A 27187-nucleotide genomic window follows, 5' to 3' on the forward strand; every position below is an offset into this window, starting at 1 on the left:
TTGACCATCTGTCCTTCACAGTAGATGTTGTCCTCCTGGCTGCTTCTTTCATGCTTTAACTTACCTCTATTTGCCACATTGCCTTATTTTTACTTGTGTCTATCTGCCTCTCCTATCTAACTAGGAATGCCTTACCTATCTTGTTTCTGTACTCCCAGCTCCTAGTACATAGGATTTACTTAATAAACGTTTGTTGAATAAATGAGTAGAGAAATTGTTGACAGTGGTTACTCCCAACACTTCCTGCCTTACTTTAGCTGATCCTATTTTTCAGGTGAAACTTGTGGACCAAATATCCTTTTGCAGAGAAACAGAAATGAAGGGATGGGATAGGTAGGTTTGTCTTTGCTGGTTAGTGATGTTCCTAGATATTTTGCCATGCTCAGTGATGAGGAGTGGGCTTCCAGTTTCCCAAGGCGAATTCTCATGGCCCCATTTATCTTTACTCTTCTGTGTCAGATTCAAGAAAAGGCAATTACCACATGGGCAAAAAAAATTTTTTTTCAGTGAAGTTTATTTCAGAATCATTGAAGCAGTGTAATTATACTTAATCATTCATAAATATTCCTGTTCAAACAATCTGAGCTTATATCTTTTTCAGCCTTGGTGAAAGGACTTGATAGAAAGATGGCACATTAGTGCAAATTAAATTCATTTCATAGCTCTTGAAGAGTGGGCTCTTTCACAGACACTGATGCTTCTTGGCCCTCTTGACTTAAATAGAATAACCCACCAATAAATAAATAAATAAATAAATAGTTAAGTGGTTGTTCATCAGAAGCTGGGCTTAAAGGACAGAGGGTTTCTTGGCACCTAACGTGTAACGGCCTCTGCCAGGCTGGCTTCGGGTGAGCAGAAATGATGAGAGGGACCTGACTCAGCAGAGGGGGTCTGAGGATTGGCCCCGAGAAAAGCGGGCTCTTCCACCTGGTTGGTAGGCAGGAGATCTTATTAGCAGTGATTCAGGGAAGGCAGCTGTGCACCGATTAGAGAGTGAAGTTCAGCTTGAGGTCACGTTTAAACCCTTCTATTCCCTTTCCACCAGCACTAAGAGTTACTCAGCACTTGTGGACTCTCTGGGTACAGGTCTCTAGGAAGAGAGTTCCATGGTGAAGTCAGTTATGTCGTGACCACCTCTGTTATTTCCCAGGAAGACAGGCATTGCTTCTGCCTGAGAGGTGCTGATGTACCAGTTGGGAAACTGGGAAGACTCAAATTCCACCTTTTTCTTGATTTCTGTCTTGTTGAAGACAAATCGCTTTTCCATCCTCTTCTTTGGGTAAACTTTGGGGTCTAACATCTGCAAAAAAACCCCCCAAAACAAAACAGAAATAAGAATTTTTATGAGGGAAGAGACGAAGACACTCTAGTGAAGTTATTCTCTGGTTCAGCTAGAGAGGAAACTGACGAGGCATAGGACCAGGATCCAGACTCCTGATTTATCTTGGTGACCCCAACTTTCTATGTAGTGACTGAAAGAACTCTTACTCTTTTCTGAAACTTAATATCAAATGGCAGGGAGCATAATATAGGTGGAAATTTTATTAAAAAGTGAAAATTGGATTAAAACTTTAGGAGTTGCTAGTTTCCAAGGACTTTTGCTCTATTTTTCCTTATGGCCCTGGCTAGAATGACTTCAATTTAGAAATGAATCTTTTGTTGGGAAAGCTGGTTGGGGTTGGGGTAGGGTGGAGGGTGATTTGGGGAGTGGAGGAGATGACAGGTGACAGCTCCCTTGAATGGATTAACTTCCCAAAGTGTCACTTATCAATTGGAGTAACCTTAACAATGTTATAATCCTTCAAACCCTAACATTGTTTCATCTATTGGGTGGTAGCAGTGGCAGGATGTAATAATATCAGCAAAATGACCTAATTTTCTGTGGTGGGAGTAAAAGTTACATGCATCTAACAATTAAATTTATTTACATTTATGCAAAATTATTAAGTATTTTACTCCCAAATTTCCTGGGCAGGGAAAGGGTGGTTGTCTTGGAAGTGAGTGAGACCTAAGGGTGTTTGAGAAGAGCCCCGGGGAGCCTTCAGCCCCTGGTACTCACTCACCTCCAGCTGCAAGGTGGGCTTCCCATCTTTCATCACACAGGACAGGTACAGATTCTTTTCCTTGATGCACAAGGCCACAGGTATCTTGCTATTATCTTCATCCTCTTGCACGAAGGTCATGCGGAACACCGCTAGAGAAAGGAAGGGGGCCTTGTGGTCAGGAACACACAGCAGTGCAGGGCTGGCCCAAACACTGGACTCCCAGCCCAGGACTCATACAATTAACACCTCCTGTGGGAGCTGCACTGAGGTTTCCATGGCCTAACAGATAGGATAACTTGGCTTCCCACAGAAAATAGCAGGCTTAGTTGGTTGTTTCTTTTCTCTAAAGAAGGTCTGGGGGTTTCTTAGAGCCTCATCACTGTGGCAGTGAAGAATTAGGGGATCTAAGTTTTGGAAATGGAAGGAAGCCATTTTGGGCCAGTGGTGTGCCCATCCAAGTGGGCAGAACAATTTGATCAATGTGAAAGGCAAGAAAAGAAGTAGATCAGGGCTCCCAAAAGAAAACAGGCACGAATCTGTGTCAGAAACATGGAATAACAAGTGGGAGGAACTTGGAGAGGGAGGCTTCGCTGGGAAAAGTGGCTCCAAATAGATAGCATTTTAATTTTCCTTAGTCACGGCCATCTCACTTGGGGGCCTTTAGGTCATGCTCACAACCCAGTTAGAAAGAAACAGGTTTGTCCTGGCCTGGCTGAGATGCCTCTCCCCAAGGTCAGCAGCCTTGGGAGAGAACAGGCTGCTCCTTTCAGCTGCTCCTGTGGCTGTCCTCCTGCATACAGGGTTCAGCCACAGTGGCGAGGTGCCAGGCAGATTTCCACAAGTAATGGGCTCTCCACTTGAAACATCTGCTCATTACAATAGAGAGAGATAAGTTCCTGCTTGTCAGTAAAACTTCCCTACAAGGAGCCATCTGGTATTGGGCGGGAAGGATGTTAGGGTTAAGGGGGCAGGGCTGGGAACGAGGATGGACACATTATCTGGTTGACACTCTAGTTTCAACTTCAACAACAGGAAAAAGGAACCCACAGGCGTTAGGTCATGTTCATCAAATGACCCCTTTCTAATGGAAGCACTGACATTGCACTATCATTCAAAGACTTGGCTGGACAATGGTCCTGGGTGTAATGAGCATTCTAATTTCTCCGAGTCTCATCTCTTGCTGAAAAATGAACATTCTAAGGGCATCAACCTGGTGTTATTGCTAGGACCAAAACAAAAAGCTTACATGTTCATTATTAAATGTTTTTCATTGATGTTCATAATTTGCCTTATTGTTCTACTTTGTTAAAAATGTGGAGAATCAGCAAGCAGCCTGGAGGCCAAGAAAGGAATCCAGATGCGCCCAGTTACCTTGTTGGTTCACACTAGTTCCGTTGAGGTGGAGGGCCCGAAGCTCATACGAGTTATACAGCACCAAGGATTTTTGGTTTATGTCCTGGAATTTGCAGTCCAAGGATCGTGGGGGTGCATCATGAACAAAGCCGTCATCATCACACTTTTCAAAGATGATGGGTTCTGAAATGTGGAGCATATAAGTTGTTAGGAAGAAAATTGGAAGGGCAGGCCAGATGATAGAAGGCAGCAGAATTTGTGTTTTTTTGGAGGCTATCCGAGCATGCACAGCCAGAGTTTGATTATAACATTGGTGGGGAGAAGCTGGGGTATGTGAGAACACTGGACCTGGCACCATGAGATGTAGGTTCGGGCTTGTTATGGACTAGCAATAGAGCTACTCACATAGGTGGCAATGGCAGTAACACTAGCCCAATGGGGACATCTTGAGACTTGCGGGAGGTAATGCAAATGAGAGCCTAAGATTGGTGGAGTGACTGGCAAATGTGAATAGTTATCGAGGTCTTACTTTAAGAATAGTTTCAACTAAAGAGATAATCCATTTAATGTCTAGGCTTCTCTGTTTTTCTCTCATTACTGGGCCTTCTCCTTTTAAAAGGCTTCAGCTTTGGGGCAGAATAGTTGACTGCTGAGTTATGGACTCTGAGAAGCAAATGACCCGAGGTCTCCTGTCTACCCGAGGTTCTCAGTAAATACCTTCTGCAAAGATGCAGTGAAAAACGTTCATCAGGTCATCATCCTGGAGGGGCAGTGAGCAGGGTACAGATATCTTCTTCAGCTTCTCCAAAGCCACAACGACTGACACGAAATGGCTCAGACTCTTGTTATGGAGCTGGTGGGAGATGTGAAGCTGGATGCCCTCCTCTTCCAGATAGCTATTGTTCAGGTCTTGGAAGCAGCACTGTGGAGAGACCAAGGAAGAGTGTGTTAAGGTGGTTGGGCAGAGAACTCCTCCTTTCCCATCAGAGAGGCCAAAGGGGCCTTGGGGATAACTGAGCTTCTAATGCTAAACTCTCCTCTCTCTGAAGCCCAGAGAGGTTCAATGGTTTATCCAAGGGTCTGTGGCAAGTTAGAGGCAGACCCAAAACCAGAACTGTGGGCTTTCTGCCAGCCTATATGGTATTCTTTTAGAATAAAACCATCTACCTCATTTATCTTTTTTATACACTGCTCCACCTAACCATAAATGTATACCTTCTTACCCTCTGTGTCTTTTTGTATCCTTCATGCTCTAACACTATGTATTTAATTCTTCATGGCAGTGATGAGCATAAGAGTTTCCATTCATCTATGTTCATTCAACAAGTTTTTGATTATTCTCTACAAGGTCTACATTCTACAAATACTTTAAAAGTGGTTACTATTTGTGAAATATGTTCCCACTTTCCCATTATTCAGGGGGATATAATTGGATGAAGGCTTAAGTGAGGTTGATAATGGTTTGAACTCTCAAAGGACAGTTAAAGAGGCCTCTAAGTGCACAGAGGAAAGCTGAGCGTGACCGTAAGTTCCTGACCAGAGCTGAGGCTCCCAATAAGAGGGAGCCCAGTTGCTGGAAGGAGCAGTGGGGATAAGGGCCAGAGAAGCCACACCCCACCCAAGGCTGGAGTAAACCAGTGACTGCTTTAAAAACATTTAAAGAAATGTACTTTTTACAAGGGTAGGGACTGGATTATTAGGCTAGGGGAGGCTGCCATGAATTGGAAACAAAAAACTCAGAGAAAGGTAGCTGCTTGCTAATCTGTCCAAATAACCTAGCTAGGTTGATGGCTGTACCACCTTGGAAAGTCATCAGGCCTCATACAGAAGAGGAGACAGCTCAAACCTTAAAATGGCTCCAAATAAGGTTGAGAGTCAGAGAAACACCCATTTTCAGGGATAAACTTAGCCACCATTGACAATAATTCATAATTGAATGTTATAGGATGCCAGGAACTCAAAGATCATCTGGTTCATTCCCCTTATTTTTCAGAGGCTCAGAGGGTGAAATGGCTTGTTTAAGATCATTTTTTTGTTTACATAATCCACATCTTATTGTCATAAGCTCCACCCCAGGGAGGAAAAACTATCCTACCTTTAAAGGGGACAGGCATACATTAGTTCCCAAGGACTTAAGTGATGTACGTAGGTGGAACCCTCTCCTAAAAGGAAAATCAAATTTGTGTGGAGCCTTGTCTGCCTTCCTAACAGGATGCAACGAACTTTATCACCACTGCCTTTCCACCTTGCCCTCTGCAAGCATGGCCATCATCACCAAGCCTTAATGAGTGACATGGCAGTGGTATAGTGACCAAGTCAGCATCCAGTTCCATCTTTGTTTGTCTCAGTGGAAGAGGTAAAAGTCCTTCCATCACAAAATACCATGGAAACAAAGTATCCCCGACCCTTTTCCTGGAGCCTCTCCCATGTCAGAGTCTCTCTAGGAGTTGTGAGCTAAGCCCATGGTCTCACCTTCATCTTTCCAGGACCATCAGCCTCAAAGAAAAGGTCATTCTCATTGTCACTGTAATGAAAACAGAGAGATTGCTCAAGTATGTCTCCCAGACAAGTTTTCTTTCTTTTTTTTTTTTAAATTCCCCACAAACAGTTTTCATTATTAATAGGAAACTGCAAATAGTATGTCCCTTAGAGTTGCCGAAAGCTGCTGGCAGGTTTTGTGGTAATACGCATGGAATGCCTTAGGAGGCAGGGCGGATATCCTGGGTACTCCCTGTTGGATCCTGAGACTGGACTTCCACCTACTTCCCCGCTGAGCTTTTCCTCTCTCTCAAGCCAAACTTTGCCAAGAGGTTCCCTGTATTGTGCACTTGGAATCTTTTCTTCCTATTTGCCATTTGCAAGAAGCCCCTGCAGCAGCAACATCTGGATGGTCTATGGGTCCAAAGGCTGAACTTGCAGTGGGAAATCTGTCTTCAGACCAGGTTAACTTAGAGTCATGCTTGCCACCAGAAGAGGCTTGCCACCAGAGGAGGACAAATCTGGTCTCCAAGCACAGATAACACTCCACTCTTGAAAGAGGAGCTCTGCTCACACTGCTGGTCTCGGTCTCCCCACTGACCTGTAGCCATAAGACATCACTTCACTGGTGGGTTCAGGTACTCTTGCCATGGCTGCTTCAGAAACCTGTGTAAAGAGGAGAAAATGAGTGACTCCTGCCATGCCAGTCTCCATGGGGGCTGCCTTCACATGTGAGCTCCTCTCAGCACCTGGCATATGGCAGGCATGTAAAGGAACAATCTTTAAGTGAATGAGTGAATGCATGAAAGAGCATTCCTTTGGGTCCAGAGGAAACCTCTGCTAAACCAAACCCAAACCAGGAGTGTATTTGTTAGATCTGGAGCAGAGACTTTGACCCTGAGCTCTCAGATGTCAGCTGCTACATAAGCAACACACATTCCCACAACATTTCACAAATCAGAGCTATAATATATGTGGCAGGTTTGTGAAAAGCCCAGCCCTCAGGCAGAGAGGAAGGGTGAGGGAGGGAGGATGAGAGAGAGAGACAGAGACGGAGAGATAGAGAGACTTGACTGGAACCTAGTCATAAAGAAGAGTTAGTTCAAGTTGTACCTGAATGATGAAGACTGGCTGGAGTGAATAGAATCCTGGAGTGGACTGCTGTGCCTCAAAGACCTATGCCATCTGCCAATTTCTACCTCACTTTTATATTCTTTAAAAAGCAGAAGTGGGAGAACTTAAGAATTTCCCCTTTGGCTAACTGATTTCACAACCAATTAAAAAACAAAGGAGGAGCAGTGGTAATCTGGGGAAGGGGTGTACTGAAATAATTGTCTAGCCCATGGAAAGGCAAGTGGTAGTGAATGATGACACATTTTTGCAGATGTGTCATTATGCAAATATATATTGTTTTTCTGACAACTGTTACACAAATGATGTCAGTATTAAAATACAGGATTTTCCTAGGTTAGAGTACTATTTTAATTTAGGGTCTCTGGAACAAAATGGAGGACACACAGATACCTGCATGAACAGGCTCCCTCACTCATGCGTTGCACTTAAATTTAGGAGACTTCTCACTTGGAGATGGCTTAAGGGGTCTAAAAAGCGACAGCAACTCTTTCAGTCTAAACTGAGGTTGCTGTTCTCTACTTTGGAAGCTCAGGGTTAATTACAGAAGCCTCTGGGGAGACAGGTGGCCTCCCGGGATGGGGCAGAAAATATATAGTTGTTCAGGGATTCAGGCTCCTGATGGGGCTGGGAGAACCTTGCAGATAAGCTCATTCAACCCTTTCAGACCAGGTGCTGGTACCCTAGCCAGTTACACATGCAGTCTCTAACAATACTTGATGAAGAATGAATAAGCCCGGATTGGGAATGTATTTGAAAAGATTGTGAATAATGAGGTAGGAAAGAACAGTAGGGTTTGAAGCTGATGGCCAGGAAAGAATTCTTGAGACGTCTTTGGTGAAAAAAGGTTGTTTTATTAAAGCACAGGGACGGGACCCGTGGGCAGGAAGAGCTGCACAGGGGTCATGAGGAGTGGCCCATTATATACTTTCAAGTTGGGAGGGGGTTAGGGAAAGAGTAAATCTCTAAGATTTGGAAATAAGGTTTCCAGGACCTTGAGGGGGCTAACTACTGTTGGGAAAAGGTCGTTAATTACTGTCTAACAAAATCGTACTCGAGACCCTTCAAATGTATATCAGCAGGCCATATGCTTGGGGGGGGGGTGATTGTCAAAACATATCTTGAGGGGTTTCAAGATAAAGGAAAATTTTAAAGGAATTTTTTTATGTTAAAGTAGACTTACAGGATCCTGGGGAGAGGAGGGTGGTGGGTCTGGCCCTTAGCAAAATATTGACATTGAGGTAGTTGAGTCCCTAGAGGAATGTTACTCTCTCTGTTTCAAGGACTGGTAAATGGGCTGTAGGTAGTAAGGAAATTTAATACTTTCTCTTCTGCCTTTGTTTCCCACATCAAATAAGTCAAGCTTTCAGGGTCACGATCCCTTTTTATTTTATTTATTTATTTATTTATTTATTTATTTTTCTTTTTAAGATTTTATTTATTTACTTGACAGACAGAGATCACAAGCAGGCAGAGAGGCAGGCAGAGAGAGAGGGGGTAGCAGGCTCCCTGCGAGCAGAGATCCTGATGCGGGGCTTGATCCCATGACCCTGAGATCATGACCTGAGCCAAAGGCAGAGGCTTAAACCACTGAGCCACCCAGGCACCCCACGATCCCCTTTTAAAATGCAAATAAGATGGGGCACCTGGGTGGCTCAGTGGGTTGGGTCTCTGCCTTTGGCTCAGGTCATGATCTTAGGGTCCTGGGATGGAGCCCTGCATTGGGCTCTCTGCTCAGTGGAGAGCCTGCGTCCCCCTCCCACTCTGCCTGCCTCTCTGCCTACTTGTGATCTCTCTCTGTCTCTGTCAAATAAATAAATAAAAAATCTTTGGGGCACCTGGGTGGCTCAGTTGGTTAAGTGACTGCCTTTGGCTCAGGTCATGATCCTTGAGTCCTGGGATCGAGTCCCGCATCAGGCTCCCTGCTTGGCAGGGAGTCTGCTTCTCCCTCTGACCCTCCCCCTTCTCAAGCTCTCTCTATCTCATTATCTCTCTCAAATAAATAAATAAAATCTTAAAAAAAAAAGAAAAAATCTTTTAAAAAGATGCAAATAAGATGTTTTCTGCCTAAAATCATTTTTCTCTTAACTTTGAAAAGTGGAATATTGTTTTTATAAGAATATCCAGCTGCTACTGTATCTCTTAATATCTCCAAGAGTGATCTGACTAGTTTTTTCTCCCTAGCTCTGTTGAGATGTAATTAAAAAAAGAAACATTGTGTAAGTTTAAGGTGTACAACACAATGGTTTGCTATACATACATATCACAAAAAGATTATCGCAATAAGGTTAATCAGCACATCCATCATCTCACATAATTATACATACTTACATATTTTATATTTACATATAAACATATACATATTTACATATTTACAAAAAGATACATATTTATCTTTTTATGGTGAGAACATTTAAGATCTACACCTTAGCCACTTTCAAGTATATGATATGGTATGGTTAACAATAGTCATCATGTTGTATGTATATTGGATTCCCAGAACTTACTCATCGTATAACTTGAAGTTTGACCAAACTCTTCCTATTCTTTTCTGTTCCTGTGAGTTTGCCTTTTTAAAAAAAAAAAAAATTCCACATATAGGTTAAATAATAAAGCATTTGTCTTTTTCTATCTGACTGATTTTACTTAGTGTAATGCCCTCAAGGTCCATCATATGGTCACAATTGGCAGGATTTCCTTCTTTTTTATGACTGAATGATATTCCTTTATATATCACATTTTTGACCCATGCATCTGTTGATGGACATTGAGGTTGTTTCCATGTCTTGGCTGTTGTGAATAAAGCTGCAATGAAAGTGGGAGTGGAGATGCCTGAGACAGTGATTTCATTTCCTTCAGATATATACCTAGAAGGGGAAATCCTGGATCCTACGGTAGTTGTAGTTTTAATTTTTTGAGTAACCTCTATATTGTTTGCTTTCCATAGACGTTCTACCAATTTACATTCCTGCCAACAGTGCTCTAGTTTTCCCTTTTCTCTACATCCTCACCAAAACTCGTTACCTCCTATCTTTTTGATGATATCCATTCTAACAAGTGTGAAGCAATTAGCTCTTGTCCTTTCATTTTGAATTTCCCTGATGATTAGTGATGTTAGGCATCTCAGTGTGACAGTCCCCTTGTTTACTTTTGCTTTTGTTGCCGTATTAAAAAAAAAACCATCGCCAAGACTAGTGTCAAGGAGCTTTCCCCCTATATTTTCTTACAGGAGCTTTACAGTTTCAGGTCTTACTTTTAAGTCTTTAATACATTTTGAGTTAATTTTTGTAAGTGATGTAAGATAGGGGTCTCCAGTTTCATTCCTTTGCATGTGAATATCCAGTTTTCCCAACACCATGTGTTAGAAAGACTATCTTTTCTCCATTGAGTATTCTTGACTCCCTTGTTAAATATTAGCCGACCATATATGCATGGGCTTATTTCTGGGCTCTCAATTCTGTTCCTTTGGTCTATGTATCTGTTTTTATGCCATTACTATAGTATACTGTTTTGATTATTACGATTTTATAGTTTAGTTTGAAATTAGGAAATGTGATACCTCCAGCTTTGTTTTTCTTTCTCAAGATTGCTTTGGCTATTCGGGGTCTTTGGTGCCATAAAAATTTTAGGATCCTTCCTTCCTTCCTTCCTTCCTTCATTCCTTCCTTCCAGAAGAGGATAAGCAGATAGGGGAGGGGCTGAGAGAGAGGGAGAGACAGAATCCCAAGGAGGCTTCCTGCTCTGCACAGGAGGGGCTCAATCTCGCGACTCGAGATTATGATACAAACCAAATCAAGAGTTGGATGCTCAAGTGACTGAACCACCCCGGTGCCCCAGGAATTTTTATTTCTGTAAAATATGCCACTGTAATTTAAATAACTGTTGCCTTGAATCTATAGATGGCTTTAAATAGTATGGACATTTTAATAGTGTTATTATTATTATTCCAGTCCATGAACTTGAGATATCTTTCCATTTATTTGTGTTTTCCTTAATTTCTTTCATTAATGTCTCATAGTTTTAGTGTACAGATCTTTCACCTTCTTGGTTAAATTATTTCTATTTATTTTATTGTTTTTGATACTATTATAAATGGGATTATTTTCTTTATTTTTCTTTTATATATATATTTTTAAAGATTTTATTTATTTCTTTGACAGAGAGAGATCACAAGTAAGGAGAGAAGCAGGCAGAGAGAAAGGGGGAAGCAGGTTCCCTGCTGAGCAGAGAACCCGACGTGGGGCTCCATCACACAATCCTGAGATCATGACCTGAGCTGAAGGCAGAGGCTTAACCCACTGAGCCATCCAGGTGCCCCTTTCTTTTAGACATTTTGTTGTTAGGGTATCAAAATACACCATACTTTGTTGAACTCAGAGACCAGCAAAGTACCTGCCCAGCATACTGGCCCAGGGTAGCCTTCCCATTTGTAGAATGATTGAATGACTAGGTCATAAACTGTGCATGAAGCCTAGAAATGGGACCTTCTCCACCCCTTTTGGCACATCTATATTACAGCATTTAGAGCACTGAATTGAAATCTTGCTGGTTTATTGGGGCACCTGGGCAGCCCAATATCAGGAAGACAGGCACAAGAATGCTATCATTGGTAAGTTTTATGTTCCACAGGCAATCTAAAAGCTGCATACAGGGGGCTCTTGTGTGGCTCAGTCGGTTAGGCATCTGCCTTTAGTGCAGGTCATGATCCCAGGATCCTGGGATCGAGCCCTGCGTCTGGCTCCCTGCTCAGTGGGGAGCCTGCTGCTCCCTCTCCCTCTGCCCCTGCCCCTGCCCCCTCAACTTGTGGGTGTGCATGCTCATGTGTATTCTCTCACTCTCTCAAATAAATAAATAAATTCTTAAAAAAAAAGAAGCCGCATCCTGTTCAATGCATCAATTTCTTGTGAGTTTGGTAAGCAATAGTCAGTTCCCAACTCTGAACCCTTATAAAATCGGGTGTCTAGTTCTGCAGACACATTAGAGGCCCCAAGGAGCTTGATGGACTTTTCTGTTTTGCCTCCACGGGCTTCACTCTGTCAATTAAGCAGTGGTCGCCAAACTTCATTAAAGGAACTACCATCTTCCTCAGAGTCATTATGCTGGGGTCAGCAAGACCTGGAGGTCTGATAGCTCTGTGGGCTCTCCTGCCCAGAGAACACAGAGCTGCTCTCAGCCTGTTGATCTGTTGAGAAGCTGAGTGAAGGAGGATGAAACCAGTGACAGAGAGGGAGGTATGCAAGAGACTCAAGCGTCATTTCTGAGTTAATCCTTTCTGTTTCTAAGGACTATGAGCTTGAGGTCAGGAATCTCGAATCTACTTCTCCATCTTTTTGTATCCAGGGTGCATAAGTTCCCATTCTTTTTGCTCAAGGGAAATTTTGGAGCCATGGGGCAATGCCCCTTGACGTAGTAGTTTCTAGTTCTGCTGTGTCTCATCCCAGGCCCAGAGCCTGGTCCCCAAACCTGGCAGCATCCTGTCCATCTCAGGAAGTGAAACTTCTCATTGTGTCAGGCAAGTATGTTGCACAATGCATGTATCAAACCCCATCTCTTCAAAGAGACTACTCAGGCCAGAGCACTTCCTTCCAGTCCCTAATCAACAGAAAACTTCTCACTACAGAAATAGTTGCACTGGGGGAGGGCCTGAAAGAGTGACAATGTTGTAAACGGCCACGCAGACCCATAAAAAATGGAACAAGCAGAAGCGGGGAGTTGACAATGCCAGGATGTAATGGGAAACTCCATTTGGGGAGGACTCTTCCCTCTTGAGTCACTCAAGCCCTTCTCACCTCCAAGTCAAGTTGTCCTCTACACTGACAGGTCATTTCTCCAAGACAGGAGAATGGCATTTATTCAGAGCAGCAAGTACCTTGGTACTATCTTATGTCTGATCTTGAACTTCTGGTTTCTCTTAGCAAGATTGACCTCCCCCAAATGGTCTTCAGTCAAGAAGACAAATGATCATGGGTCATTTCTTATATTATCATGTGTAGTTATAGTAATATCTACTCTCTGTCATGGGCCATTTTGTTCTTGTTGACTCTCTTGTACAGAAAAGCATAAAGCCATGACTGTCCCTACCATTTTCCAAGTCCCATCTCATCCTTGGCATGGACTTCCTAATATTCTTCTTCAGAGTCTCATCATTTCTTTCCACCATTCCCATAGACCTTTCTGGTACCCCAAAGTGTTTAAAATGTCCTGTGTAGCCATGCCTGTCTCCATGGCTACTTCTTTCCTTTTCTTTCCGTTTCAGAGATTATTTCAGATTGGAGAGTCTGATTTTAGTTTTGAGACCTCTGCTTTTCTTCTTATAGCATCATCTCCATCGAGTCTGCCCCCCTCTTGGATCCACGTACTTAGAGCAGACAGGCAGATTTCAGGAATGCTCCATTCTCCTCCCTGGTCTAGAACAAGGAGGACTCAAATATATGAGGAAGCTGCTAGGTTTGGTGAGGTATATGGTCTGCAGAGGCTTCTCCCTACTGGCTGAGTCATTATTCCACCGCTGAGAGGCCAATGAAAACTTGTCCTTCCTTTGGGTTCAATAGTAAAAGCCCTTTGGTAGGTGAGTAGATGCCAGGACATTTCTACTCTGTTTCTTTCTTGCATGAATAGATATAAGATAGTCTGCCATAAACACAGGGCTCTGGTGCTGCTTATATAGGGGTCTGGAAACATTATAAAGGACCAGATAGTAAATATTTTAATCTTTATGAGTCACAGGGTCTATGTTGCAACTACTCAACCCTGTCATTGTTGTGAGAAAGCAGCCATAGATAATACGTAAATGAATGGGCTTAACTGGATTTGTCCTGCAGGTCATAGGATGTCAGCCCCTGTCTTACACCATTGTATTAAACCATATTTCTTGGACATAAATTTAGAAACAATACTTTAAAAAAACCTGTCCTTTATTGAGTACCAGGCACTTTTTTTCTTGTCTTGTTTAGTCTTTGCAATAAACTTTAAGGTAGATAGTATTGACCCATTTCACAGATGTGAAAACTGAGACTGACAGAGTTAACTAATTACTAGTAAATGCTGGAACCACGACTCAAACATGGTTTAGTTGAATCTAAACCAGATCCTTTTTTTTTTTAAATCACTTTTAACTGTTATAAACATTTTTTGCTCCCATATTGTGCTGCCCACAGTGCCCATCTGCAGAATTTTTTCTCAATGATTCAATTATATTCTAAATGACATTAGTTTGGCAGATTCACATATCTTGGCAACTGTGCCCATATATGTTTCCACACTGTCCTCTTAGGATTAGGGTAAACTCTGTTCCCTTGTCCTTCCTCCTTTTCCCACCTGGCTGTGACATGTGTGAATTCTCTTCTTTCTCCTTCTCTCAGGGTAGCACTGGGACTTTCCAAACTGGGTATTTAGTTCTCTCTCTTCCCTTTCTGAGTTTCTTCCTTATTTGTTTTCATTTTCTCACCTGCTACTGGTAGCTCTGTTGTTTGATCTCCTTTGTCCTTTCCTTTTTCTTTAAGACTGTTCTAGCACTATAAAAAAAAAAGACCACTTTAGGATTATCATGCCTGGAATCATATGGTTTTTAAAAAAGTAATGCTTAAAAATACTTTGCTCCTAAAATCTATGATGAAATATTTCTCTCCTAATCTGTCTGCAGTGTATGTATTCTACTTGCTGGTTATTACATAATTGAAGGTGATTTGGTCATTTCCTTCCAGGACTTAGTTAATTTCACTTCTCCAATTACTTCCTCCTTGTTGGCTGGAACCAAGTTTTCTATCTTCTGGGAATACAAAGTTCTTAGCAAAGCAACTCAGGACTTGTTGGGTGCAATGGTCAAGTCTAGAACCCAGACTCTAGGTGGTTAATATCCCCTAATTACTGAGCAATATTGAATGAGGAAGTCTGATTGTGTAAAGGTATTATACAAATTCTACCCATACTTCTATACAATGCATAGATATTCCAGAATTCAGCAACTTGGGATTCCTTTCTCTCCCTGGCATTAGAGGTTGCAACCTCTTTCAGTATGTACTAATGGATCTATGAGGCTGCCACATGTGACCCATTTTTCAAGGTCAATTTTCACGAGACAGGATGTTTGATATGATAGTTCCAAGAGTGATTGATCAAAGTTAACCGGTGGCATGTGCAAGCAGCAGGTTATATTTTAGAATTGGTAGTGATTTAAAAAATCAGGGTCCTGGGATTGAGCCCTGCATTGGGCTCTCTGCTCAGCAGGGAGCGTGCTTCCTGCTCTCTCTCTCTGCCTGTCTCTCTGCCTACTTGTGATCTCTGTCAAATAAATAAAATCTTAAAAAAAAAAAAAGGGAGAAAACTTTCACTGCCCCTACCTGACTGCCTCTCTCACTGGGTAAGCCATTTCACCAGAAATTGTCCCAGTCACTGCCATCCAAGGACTCACCGTTCATTCATTAACCACCATCAGTTCTTTGAATAGGTCTTTTTTTGAGCACTTCCTGACTGCCTTGGATCTGTAGATTTCTCTCCATCCTCATACTTCATTGTAAGTAATTCAAGCCCTCTCCCTTCTTACCTCGGTCATTTAAATCATTTCCTAATTAGTTTGTTTGCTGACATGGAAACTCCATTCATCCATTCCCAACACATTAGCCAAGGGATGTCTCCACAAAGCAAATCTGGAGACATCAAGTCCTTACTCACATCTCATTGTTGGCTCCCTGTCTCCTCTGTGGATGAGTCCAAGCTCCTGAGCATGGCAACAAGGTCCACCATGGAATCCTCTATTCTTCTCTGCTGCCACATACTTAAGTCCTCCCAAACTATTAGCAGTCCTTGAATGCAATAATATTCCTTCTAGCTTCCATGCTGTTGTACAACGTTTTCTTTTTGCCTGGAAACTCCTTCTCCTCCTTGTAGTTTGTCCACTGCTTAATCCTTTTTTTCTTTTTTAAAGATTTTTATTTATTTATTTGAGAGAGAGTGAGAGTGAGAGAAATCACAGAAGGAGAGGGAGAAGCAGAATCACTGCTGAGCAGGGAGCCTGATGTGGGGCTCAATCCTAGGACCCTGAGATCATGACCTGAACTGAAGGCAGACACTAACCAACTGAGCCATCCAGGTGCTCCTGCCTAATCCTCTGTACCATGTGCCTCTAATACTCTCTGCAAACCTCCCTCACTGTGCTTTATTTGCTTATCTCCCTTACTATTAACACACTTGTTATAGCTCTTATCTCCATGCCTGGCTCATGATGGTGGTCCATGAATGTTGGCTGACCAAATGAATGAAAGCCAGGCATGATCATGCTGCCACTCTCATGGGTTCCATCTTGAGCAACCTTCTCTGTTTCCTTAGAAAAGAGTATCTTGGATTAAAAATAGAGACTTACCAGAAGCGCAATTTTCAACTCACAATGAACTCAGAAAGCAGCCTTCTTGATAATGGAAGCAGCAGGTAGGCCCCAAAGACTCCTAGAGACTTCTAGGAGTGCAGTTCCTGCCACAAAGGCACAGTGAACAGCTTGCTGCCCAGCTTGAGTCAGAGTGGTGTTCAGCTGCTCCTCTAAGGCATCCTGAGCTCTTTATGAAGTCCTCTGGGATAAGGAGGTGACAGGAGTTGTCACTATCATCAGGAAGTGATAGTGTTCTCCTGCTCAGTGTTTCACCAGATGCCTGGGAGGTAAATTTCTGGAGAGACACTCCCATTTGTCCCAAAAGGCAGTTTTGAAATGTTTCTTAAGGATTTTTCTAAACTCCTCTGAGAATTTGGGAGTTCCAGAAAGATGAAATCAGTGGTGATGACATGGCAGGGTAAGTAGCTTTTGGAATGACTTCCATCATTCCAAAATGGGAGGTGTGTGTGTGTGTGTGTGTGCGTGCATTTGTGTGTGTGTGTGTGTATACAGAGGAAGGAGAGGAAAACTATACCTCACACCAGGCACCATGTAAGCTGTGTGTGTGCATGTGTGTGTGTGTGTGTGTACACACAGAGGAAGGAGAACAAAATTATACAAGACACGGTACTTGTCCTCAAGGAGGTTTTGCAAATGCCTACAATTTAAGAGAATATGGCGGGGTGCCTGGGTGGCTCAGTTGGTTAAGCAACTGCCTTCGGCTCAGGTCATGATCCTGGAGTCCTGGGATCGAGTCCCACATCGGACTCCCTGCTCGGCAGGGAGTCTGCTTCTCCGGCTGATCTCTCTCTCCTCTCATGCTCTCTCTCTCTCTCTCAAATAAATAAATAAAATCATTAAAAAAAAAAAAGAGAATATGGCAAGTGTTATGAGGTGTATAAACTGCCATGGAGGGGTCATCTGCTCTTTCCTCTACATGTGATCAGGGACTTGGCCAGGTCAAAGGAGGGAGAGAAACATGATTTGGCTCATTGTGAACTGAGAGTTCTCTAGGCTACATTCTGAGATGCTGTTTGGGAAATTGTGGATTCATGTTGGAGGGGTTGTTTACTTCAGAGCAGAGTGAAGACCTGAGAGTACCAGGAAAGGCATGGAGGAGAGTACCTCCTCACTCTGGACAAGGGACTATAAGAAAGAACTGGATTGGCCTTGGCAAACGAGGTTGCATACTCGTATCTCCATGTGGTCATTGTTGCTGTCTGACTTGGAACCCTGAAAGGAATGGATATCTACTGTCAGACATCCTAGGGAGAGGGCATGCTGGGGCAGGAGGAGGGCCCTGGTGGGTGTGGGGTAAAGCTTTCTCTGTTAGGCCACATGGCAGCTAGGGCCAGGACTCTGGGACTTGGACCTGCCTGGAACTCACTCTGTGGAGTATGGGGGGCTGGGGGGAAGTGGGATTGAGCTGGTTGCTCACATACTGAGAAACTCCAGGAGTGAGGCAGGGAAGGAGGCCTGGGGGTAGCCACTCTGCCTGAGGCAGTTTTATTTCCCTTCTTTCATCCTCAAGCCTCATGTCTCTGAAGGCAAGAAGGTGGTCTCAGAGATTTAAGGGACATCCCTTCTAGGACAGATGCGACAGGAAGAGTTAGGAGGTATTGTGTGCCCAGCAAAGCAGCCAGCTCTAGAATGGTCCCCGAGAGCAGGGCCCTGGGTGCCTTTGCTCAATGCAGTATCCCCAGACCCTAGAGCAGCGCAGTTTCACTGACATGAATGAATGAATGTCACCAACAGCAGTCTGAGTATGGCAGCCTGAGGTGGAAGTCAGAGGGAAGATTCTGAGACAGTGTCTTAGGGACGCTCAGAAGTTGATCAATGGGGACACATTGAGGGGGATACATTTCTGTCCTCATAATTAGGCGTAAGGCAAATTTGACCCCGACTAAAACCCAGGCATGTTGTACGTGGTGAATGAATTGAAAGGGAGTAGTATGTGTCATTCAGAATGTACTAACTTGGCATATGGGTTATTTTGAGCTGAACGCAATGAGGTTCAAAACTCAGCTTAACCTCTTCCGTAACTACCTAAAATAATTTAGATAAGTGGCCTATACCAGAGAGAGGGCTGTTACCAGAGAGAACTGTTATCTGAAAGACTCTTTCTGTATGGTAGGGCAAATATCTGATTACCAAACTCCTGTTCTTCTTATCTGCCTATGAATTGCCCTCCTTCCCTCTGAAGCTCCAGGGCCCTACCCCTTTCCCTAGCTCAGAATGGGACACATAAACCTCAGTTGCCTGACTGCTTTGAGTCTCATATTTTTATGGGGCGCCTATACAAAGGAAATTAAATTTGCTTTTCTCCTGTTAGTCTGTCTTATGTCAATTTAATTAGTAGACCAGCCAACAAACCTAGAAGAGAAGAAGGGAAATTTTGTCTGTCCATACAGAATCTTCACCACTGACCTAACCGTATCCAGGAGCCCAACTCCACCTTCCCTCTCCCCAGAAGTCTGCTTCAGCAGGGCATCTGGAAGGTTTGTACTGTGCAAAGGGAAGCATAAAGAAATGGGTGTTGGGGCCCCTGCTTCAAGACATGATACATAGGGGACTGACTCTCTGCATTGGGGAATAATGATAGGGCTCTGAGTGCCCAGGTGGCTCTCCAGGTGGCTGACATTGTTTGCCTTCAGCTGGGGCCTGTCCATATCTGTGATTGCTGGATGCTTGTGGACTGGGGAGTGTGGGGTTCATAGCTGTACTTGTGATGGACTCTACATTCCCCTCTTTAGGGCAAAGGCTCCCCCTATGTCCCTATATGTCCCCCTATGTCTACTATTTCTATTTGGGGTAAAAATCTATGTGACCTCTGCATGCTCTACTATGAAGTTATTGGTTGGTTACGTGGGGTCTCCTTTGTTGAGGCCTTTCCAAGGCTCATACAGCCCAGGCCTTGCTGGTACTTTCTTCATCTCTCAGCCCTCTTCCTCTTGATCACTACATCTAGCACATAGGCCTTCTGTCTGATCCTTGGCTTGGCAGTCTTGCCCCTAATCTGGGGGCAAGTTGGTTAATCTTTCTCTCATCAAGGTCTCCCTTGATTCCCAGCTCTCATTCTGTCTCCAGCTCTAGCCACTTTCTCTCTCTCTCTCTCTTTTAAAATTTATTATGCATGCAATGTTATATTAGTTCCAAGTGTACAACATAGTGATTTGGCAATTCTATTCATTATGTAATACTTACCATGATAAGTGTAGTTACCATCTGTCAACTTACAATGTCTTATAATTTTATTGACTATGTTCCTTATGTTGTATTTCCCATCCTTGTGACTTTTTAAATTTTACTTTAATTTATTTTTATTTTATTAACATATAATGTATTATTAGCCTCAGGGGTACAGGTCTATGAATCGTTAGGCTTACACACTTCACGGCACTCACCATAGCACATACCCTCCCCAGTGTCCATAACCCAACCACCCTCTCCCTACCCCACTCCCTTCAGCAACCCTCAGTTTGTTTTGTGAGATTAAGAGTCTCTTATGGCCCTGCGGGACCTGAGGCCACGCTGACCCCGCGTGGGCTTCATATGATCTCCCTGATATGAGGGAGAGGAGATGCAACATGGGGGGCTAAGGGGGTAGGAGAAGAGTAAATGAAACAAGATGGAATTGGGAGGGAGACAAACCATAAGTGACTCTTAATCTCACAAAACAAACTGAGAGGGGGGTGGGATTATGGACACTGGGGAGGGTATGTGCTATGGTGAGTGCTGTGAAGTGTGTAAACCTGGTGATTCACAGACCTGTACCCCTGGGGATAAAAATATATGTTTATAAAAAATAAAATTAATAAAAAAAATAAAAATAACAAAAATTAAAAAAAAAAAGAGTCATTTATGGTTTATCTCCCTCCCGATTCCATCTTGTTTCATTTTTTCCTTCCCTACCCTCCAAACCCCCAACTGCCTCTCAAAGTCCTCATATCAGGGAGATCATATGATAATTGTCTTTCTCTGACTTATTTCGCTCAGCATTATACCCTTTAGTTCCATCCACATCATTGCAAATGGTAAGATTTCATTTCTTTTGATGGCTGCATAGTATTCCATTGTATATATGTATACCACATCTTCTTTATCCATTCATCTATTGATGGACATGTAGGTTCTTTCCATAGTTTGGCTATTGTGGATATTGCTTTTATCAACATTTGGGTGCACGTGCACCTTCAGACCACTCCACTTGTAATCTTTAGGGTAAATACCCAGTAGTGCGATTGCTGGGTTGTAGGGTAGCTCTATTTTCAACTGTTTGAGGAACCTCCACACTGTTTTCCAGAGTGGCTGCACCAGCTTGCATTTCTACCAACAGTGTAGGAGGGTTCCCCTTTCCCTGCATCCTTGCCAGCATCTGTCGTTTCCTGACTTGTTAATTTTAGCCATTCTGACTGGTGTGAGGTGGTATCTCAGTGTGGTTTTGATTTGTATTTCCCTGATGCAGAGTGATGTTGAGCACTTTTTCATGTGTCTGTTGGCCATCTGGATGTCTTCTCTGCAGAAATGTCTGTTCATGTCCTCTGCCCATTTCTTGATTGGATTATTTGTTTTTTGGGCGTTCACTTTTTAAATTTTATAACTGAAAGTTTAGACCTCTTAAGCCCCTCCAGCTATTTCACTCATCCCATCAACCCTCTCCTTCCTGGCAACCAGTTAGTTCTCTGTATTTACAAGTCTGTTTCCCTTTTTTTGTTTGTTTTGTTTTTTAGATTCTACATATGGAAATGTAAGTGATGTCATATTGTATTTGTCTTTCTCTGTCTGGCTACGCTTAGCATAATGCCCTCTAGGTTCATCCATGTTGTTGTAAATGGCAAGATCTCATCCTTTTTTATGACTGAGCACTATTCTGTCACATATATACATATATGTATACACACATATATAATAACATATATACATATATGTATACACACATATATAATATATATATCACATTTTTAAAATAAAACTGGACAGCTACATGAAGAAGAACGAAACTGGACCATTGTATTATACCACACACAAAAATAAACTCAATATGGATTAAAGACCTAAATGTGGGACCTGAAGCCATAAAACTATAAATGAAAAGGCAGTAATCTTTTAGATATGGGTTTTAGCAGCATATTTATGGATATATCTCCTCAGGTCAGGGAGACAAAAACAAAGATAAACGAATAGGACTGCACTAAAATAAAAAGTTCTGGCTGCTCATTAGCATTTTACTCCGGTGTATTTTCTTCTTGCTTATCTGTCGTTTGCTGACAGATTGCTCCACTAGCCATGGATTGGAGCGCACTCCTGTAGTCTTATTACTGTTGTGTCCCCAGGCCAGGGTGGGTGATTTTGATTTTTGAGTGGCAGTTGAGCAAATGAGCCATCTAGCTCCTGTCTTAGGTTTCACTCCATGCTTTCCAAAGAATGCAGGCCCCCCCCAAATTAGAGTCATTCTGTTCAGTGCCTTTGGGTGGGTGGTTTGTGTCCCTGGCTCCTGCCTGGTGGAGTGTGCTGCTCTGGCTGGCTGCATAGGTTCCCGTACCCTCTCTTTCTTCTCACCTCCTCTTGGCAGTTCCTTCTGAAATTGCTTGTTCAGTGTAGAGCATGACCTTGCCCAACAGGATTCTGCTCCACATGGGCTTAAGACAACCGAGAACTCTTGCTTGGATCTCTCCTACTGAGCTCCTGAAGTCAGTTTATAGGTGAGGAATGAGACTACCCTGGGGTCAAACCGCAGATCTAGCAGGTTGCAGACTCTTGTACAGGTGCTCAACTTCTGGTGTGAGTTCCCCACTACACTGGGTGTTCAGGTGGAGAGAGGGCAAGATATTGCTTTGTGCTCCTGAGGAAGCCCAGGACTGAAATCTCAACCAAGGGCCACATTATTTAGAGGAACTGGCTCAGCCAGTCCTGACACTGGGAGTTGGCCCCTGCCTGATTGTCCTATTGCAAATGGCTTACTGGACAAGGGAACTAGACTGGTATTAGTGGGGATGTGGGGGAAAGGGAATAAGCCCACAATATTTTCTCTGAACCCACAGCAGCCTTGTTGGCTTTAACACAGATTGTTTAGCTGTCAGACCACTTAGCTCTTCCATTATCCTATGTACAACCAGATCTCAGGAGTAAGACTTTGTGAATTCTGGCAAGTTCCTTGACTCCCTCTTTACTGAGATTGATTCCTCAGGAGACCCCATTTTAAAGTATCAAGGATACAGTAGGATTCACCTTAGTCTCACTTTGTTCACTGGACAAGGAAATTTGCTCTTCTTTTAAGTACTAGTCATATGTAAAGCAATCCTACAAATAAGCAAACAAACTCATGTCAATACCCAGAACAGAACTTTTCAATTTAGTTTCCCCCAGGTAATAAGCCTCCTTGTTGCTTAGTAGGGAACTGCTTTGAGTGTGACTGTTTGGGAAGACATCTGACCTTCCCCTCCAGTCTTAAAGTTCCTAGAGGACCATGGCAAAATCAGCCACTTCTCCTTCTCCTATGACACCTTGCTTATTTTGAGCACTCAGGAGAGGGAGGGGGAGTTATCATTGGAATGAGGGATTCCAGGAGGCATTCAGTAGGTGTGTCAGAAAGACCAAAGAGGGAATCAGATGAAGCTCTACCCTCCTAGCCTAATCTCTGAAGGTCACTCATCTTCCTGGCCAGAAGTCCTTAAGTTAAAATGATGACAACAAAACCTATCTCTCAAGGTTGTTACAAAGATAAACAAAGTCCTTTATGTGAAAGTGTCTATCACAGAGGAGGACCATGGTTGACACACAGGAAATACTAGTTTGCCTCCCTTCCTCCTTCTTTCTTCCCTTTCTACTGAGAGTAGCCTCCTTTTCACCATTGCCACAGAATCTCTGATAATAGTGGTAATCCAATAGGGCTCACTGGTTATGTGTGAGTATGTGTGCATTAGGACTGGAAAGTGTCAACTGGCAACATTCATTCATAAAGAACTCACTTGGCCTGGGGCTGTAGTGGGGATGGGGAATATTGTTCCCCAGTATGCCTCATTGTCCCTTTGTTTCATTGGTTCCTTGGGGCATTTGTCCAAATGGAGCCCCTCAGTGGGCTCACCAGATACGGATGTCCTGAGTTTCCCAGGACCCTTAACAATTTAGCATCATCTATTCCCTAAAAGTGTAATTGCCTTCCATATAGTATTTCCAGTACTGCTAGGAATACAAAGATTGATTAAACATGGGTGCTTCTCTTCAGGGCACTTATCTTGAATACAAAAAATTAATAGTAGGTGCTGAGAAGAGGCACTCCTTTTTGCCACCCTCAAGGCTGCGTACCTCTTGGAAAGACTCCATTTAGGCCATCATGCACACAGACATCCTCCTTTCTGACCACAGCCTTCCTGCTTTCTCACCCCCATACTCTCAAAGTGCCAATTATTCACCCTTATCAGGACAACTAGCCCACAAACATCCCCCTTCTCTATCTGTCCTCCTACTTTTGCTTCCTTTTTAGCCATTTTAGTTAATATGCTCCATCTTCTCAACCATTTTCTTGCTGATCTTCTCAGCAGCCTTTCCCTTTTTCGCCCCTAGCATTTCCCAGGCAAAACCCCAGTCCTGCTTATATTGATGGTCTGCTTCTTCTGCATCTCTCTTGAGGCTACTGGGGACTGTTGGAGAAAACTGCCTAGCCTTACAGATGACTGCCTCCTGGATGCATGGGCACCACCACCCACTGGGCTCTGACATTGTTTGGCAGTCCTATGACTATCTCCTAGTGTGCTGTGCATAGCGGTCACTTCAAATACTCACCACTGACCTCAAATCCTGACCCTACCTCTCTCCCTCATACTTAGTCCTTGAAAGATCGACAGCATCATATGAGAGCTCCCACAGCATTTCCCTTTTTTTTTTTTTTTAAAGATTTTATTTATTTGAGAGAGAGACAGCATGAGCAGGGGTTGGGGTGAAGCAGAGGGGAAGGGAGAAGCAGACTCACTGCTGATTGAGGAGCCTGACCTGGAGCTCTATCCCAGGACCCTGGGATCATGACCTGAGCCAAAGGCAGATGCTTAACTGACTGAGCCACCCAGTTGTTGGAATAGTGGAGGCTTTTTATCCTACATGGGCTCTTTCTTCTACCCAGGCCTGCAACCTCTTGGCCCACTGTTGTATAATAAAGAGTGTATCTGTTTTTTGCCCCAGATTCCTATCAGGGAACTTCTGAAACTCTTGGAATTTTTGATTCTTGGCAGTGCCCTTAGATAACTTTAGGTGGGAGGCTAGTCTCCAGAAAGACCAACCATGTAATTAGAAGATTGGGGCTTTGAGTCACGTGATGGTATCAGTCAATTCTTCCTCCCATCCTCCTGAGAGCGAAGAGGAGGGGGACTGGAGATTGAGTTCACTCACATGGCCAAAGATTTAATCAATTATACCTACATGATGAGATCCCAGAAAAACTCTGGACACTGGAGCTTGGGTAAGTTTTCTTTTGTTGAGCACAGTGATGTATGGGAGAGTGATGTGTCCTGATTCCATATGGAGAGGGTACGGAAACTCAGTTCCTTCCCAGACCTCCTCCTCTATATCTTGGCATTTGGGTGGTTCTCCTGATTTGTATCCTATTTAATAAAATAATAATAATATCAGCACTTTCCTGAATTCTGTGAATCTTTCTAACTAATTAAAAAACCTGAGAGGGTGTTGGGAACTTCTGAATTTATAACCAGTCAATCAGAAGTGTGGGTGGTCGCTGGTCAGGACAGTCTTATTGGGGACTATGACCTTTAACCTGTGGGGTCTGCACTAACTCTGGATGGTTATTGCTAGAATTGAATTGAAGTATACCCAGTTAGAGTTGAAATGGAATACTCATCTTTTCAAGGACCTTGCTGTTGGTATCTTTCTCCCTCATTTTTGACCCTTTACTCTCTACTGGCTCCTTCTTACCAAACCCTCTTGTGCAGTGCTTCTATGAATTAAAACAAAACAAAATAAAACAAAACTGCTTTGTTTCTCTTTTAAAAGTGCCTTCATATTGTGAAAATGTCTATGCTACCTAAAGCAATCTACACATTTAATGCAATTCCTGTCAAAGTACCATCCATTTTTTTCAAAGAAATGGAACAAATAATCCTAAAATTTATATGGAACCTCGAATTTATATTTAAAAGACCTCGAATAGCCAAAGGAATATTGAAAAAGAAAGCCAAAGTTGGTGGCATCACAATTCCGGACTTCAAGCTCTATTACAAAGCTGTCATCATCAAGACAGCATGGTACTGGCACAAAAACAGACACATAGATCAATGGAACAGAATAGAGAGCCCAGAAATGGACCCTCAACTCTATGGTCAACTCATCTTCGACAAAGCAGGAAAGAATGTCCAATGGAACAAAGACACCCTCTTCAATAAATGGTGTTGGGAAAATTGGACAGCCACATGCAGAAAAATGAAATTGGATCATTTCCTTACACCACACACGAAAATAGACTCAAAATGGATGAAGGATCTCAATGTGAGAAAGGAATCCATCAAAATCCTCGAGGAGAACACAGGCAGCAACCTCTTCGACGTCAGCCGCAGCAACATCTTCCTAGGAACATCACCAAAGGCAAGGGAAGCAAGGGCAAAAATGAACTTTTGGGATTTTATCAAGATCAAAAGCTTTTGCACAGCAAAGGAAACAGTGAACAAAACCAAAAGACAACTGACAGAATGGGAGAAGATATTTGCAAATGACATATCAGATAAAGGGCTAGTGTCCAAAATCTATAAAGAACATAGCAAACTCAACACCCAAAGAACAAATAATCCAATCAAGAAATGGGCAGAGGACATGAACAGACATTTCTGCAAAGAAGACATCCAGATGGCCAACAGACACATGAAAAAGTGCTCCACATCACTTGGCATCAGGGAAATACAAATCAAAACCACCATGAGATATCACCTCACACCAGTCAGAATGGCGAAAATTAACAAGTCAGGAAATGACAGATGCTGGCGAGGATGCGGAGAAAGGGGAACCCTCCTACACTGTTGGTGGGAATGCAAGCTGGTGCAACCACTCTGGAAAACAGCATGGACGTTCCTCAAAATGTTGAAAATAGAACTACCCTATGACCCAGCAATTGCACTGCTGGGTATTTACCCTAAAGATACAAACGTAATGATCCGAAGGGGCACGTGCACCCGAATGTTTATAGCAGCAATGTCTACAATAGCCAAACTATGGAAAGAACCTAGATGTCCATCAACAGACGAATGGATAAAGAAGATGTGGTATATATACACAATGGAATGGAATACTATGCAGCCATCAAAAGAAATGAAATCTTGCCATTTGCGACGACGTGGATGGAACTAGAGGGTATCATGCTTAGCGAAATAAGTCAATCAGAGAAAGACAACTATCATATGATCTCCCTGATATGAGGGAGAGGAGATGCAACATGGGGGGTTAAGGGGGTAGGAGAAGAGTAAATGAAACAAGATGGAATTGGGAGGGAGACAAACCATAAGTGACTCTTAATCTCACAAAACAAACTGAGGGTTGATGGGGGGAGGGGGGTTGGGAGGGGGATGGGATTATGGACACTGGGGAGGGTATGTGCTATGGTGAGTGTTGTGAAGTGTGTAAACCTGGTGATTCACAGACCTGTACCCCTGGGGATAAAAATATATTATATGTTTATAAAAAATAAAATTAATTAAAAAAGAATTATGGTCAAAGAAAGACTTAAAAAAAAATGCCTTCACTTGTTTTCCCTCCCACTCCTTAGGCCTCAAGGCTTTTGCTTCCTCCCTCCGTTTGATTGTAACTTCTCTCATGAAGGCCATCC

General features: G+C 43.0%; 2 protein-coding genes across 3 annotated transcripts in view; one reads left to right on the forward strand and one right to left on the reverse strand.

The window, feature by feature from the left end:
* Positions 1 to 27187, forward strand: part of LOC125109150 (interleukin-36 beta-like) — a 190584-nt gene that overhangs the window by 54721 nt on the left and 108676 nt on the right. The window lies entirely within an intron of this gene.
* On the reverse strand, positions 508 to 7064 carry IL1B (interleukin 1 beta). The gene is made up of 7 exons (XM_047745828.1): positions 6990 to 7064; positions 6478 to 6542; positions 5871 to 5922; positions 4116 to 4320; positions 3417 to 3581; positions 2064 to 2194; positions 508 to 1300 (listed from the first exon to the last, which is right to left on the reverse strand). The coding sequence occupies exons 2-7, from the start codon at positions 6525 to 6527 to the stop codon at positions 1091 to 1093; spliced, it is 813 nt and encodes a 270-aa protein (XP_047601784.1). The 5' UTR covers positions 6528 to 6542; positions 6990 to 7064; the 3' UTR covers positions 508 to 1090.

This window comes from Lutra lutra, chromosome 9, assembly GCF_902655055.1.
Source record: "Lutra lutra chromosome 9, mLutLut1.2, whole genome shotgun sequence".
NCBI classification, from domain to species: Eukaryota; Metazoa; Chordata; class Mammalia; order Carnivora; family Mustelidae; genus Lutra; species Lutra lutra.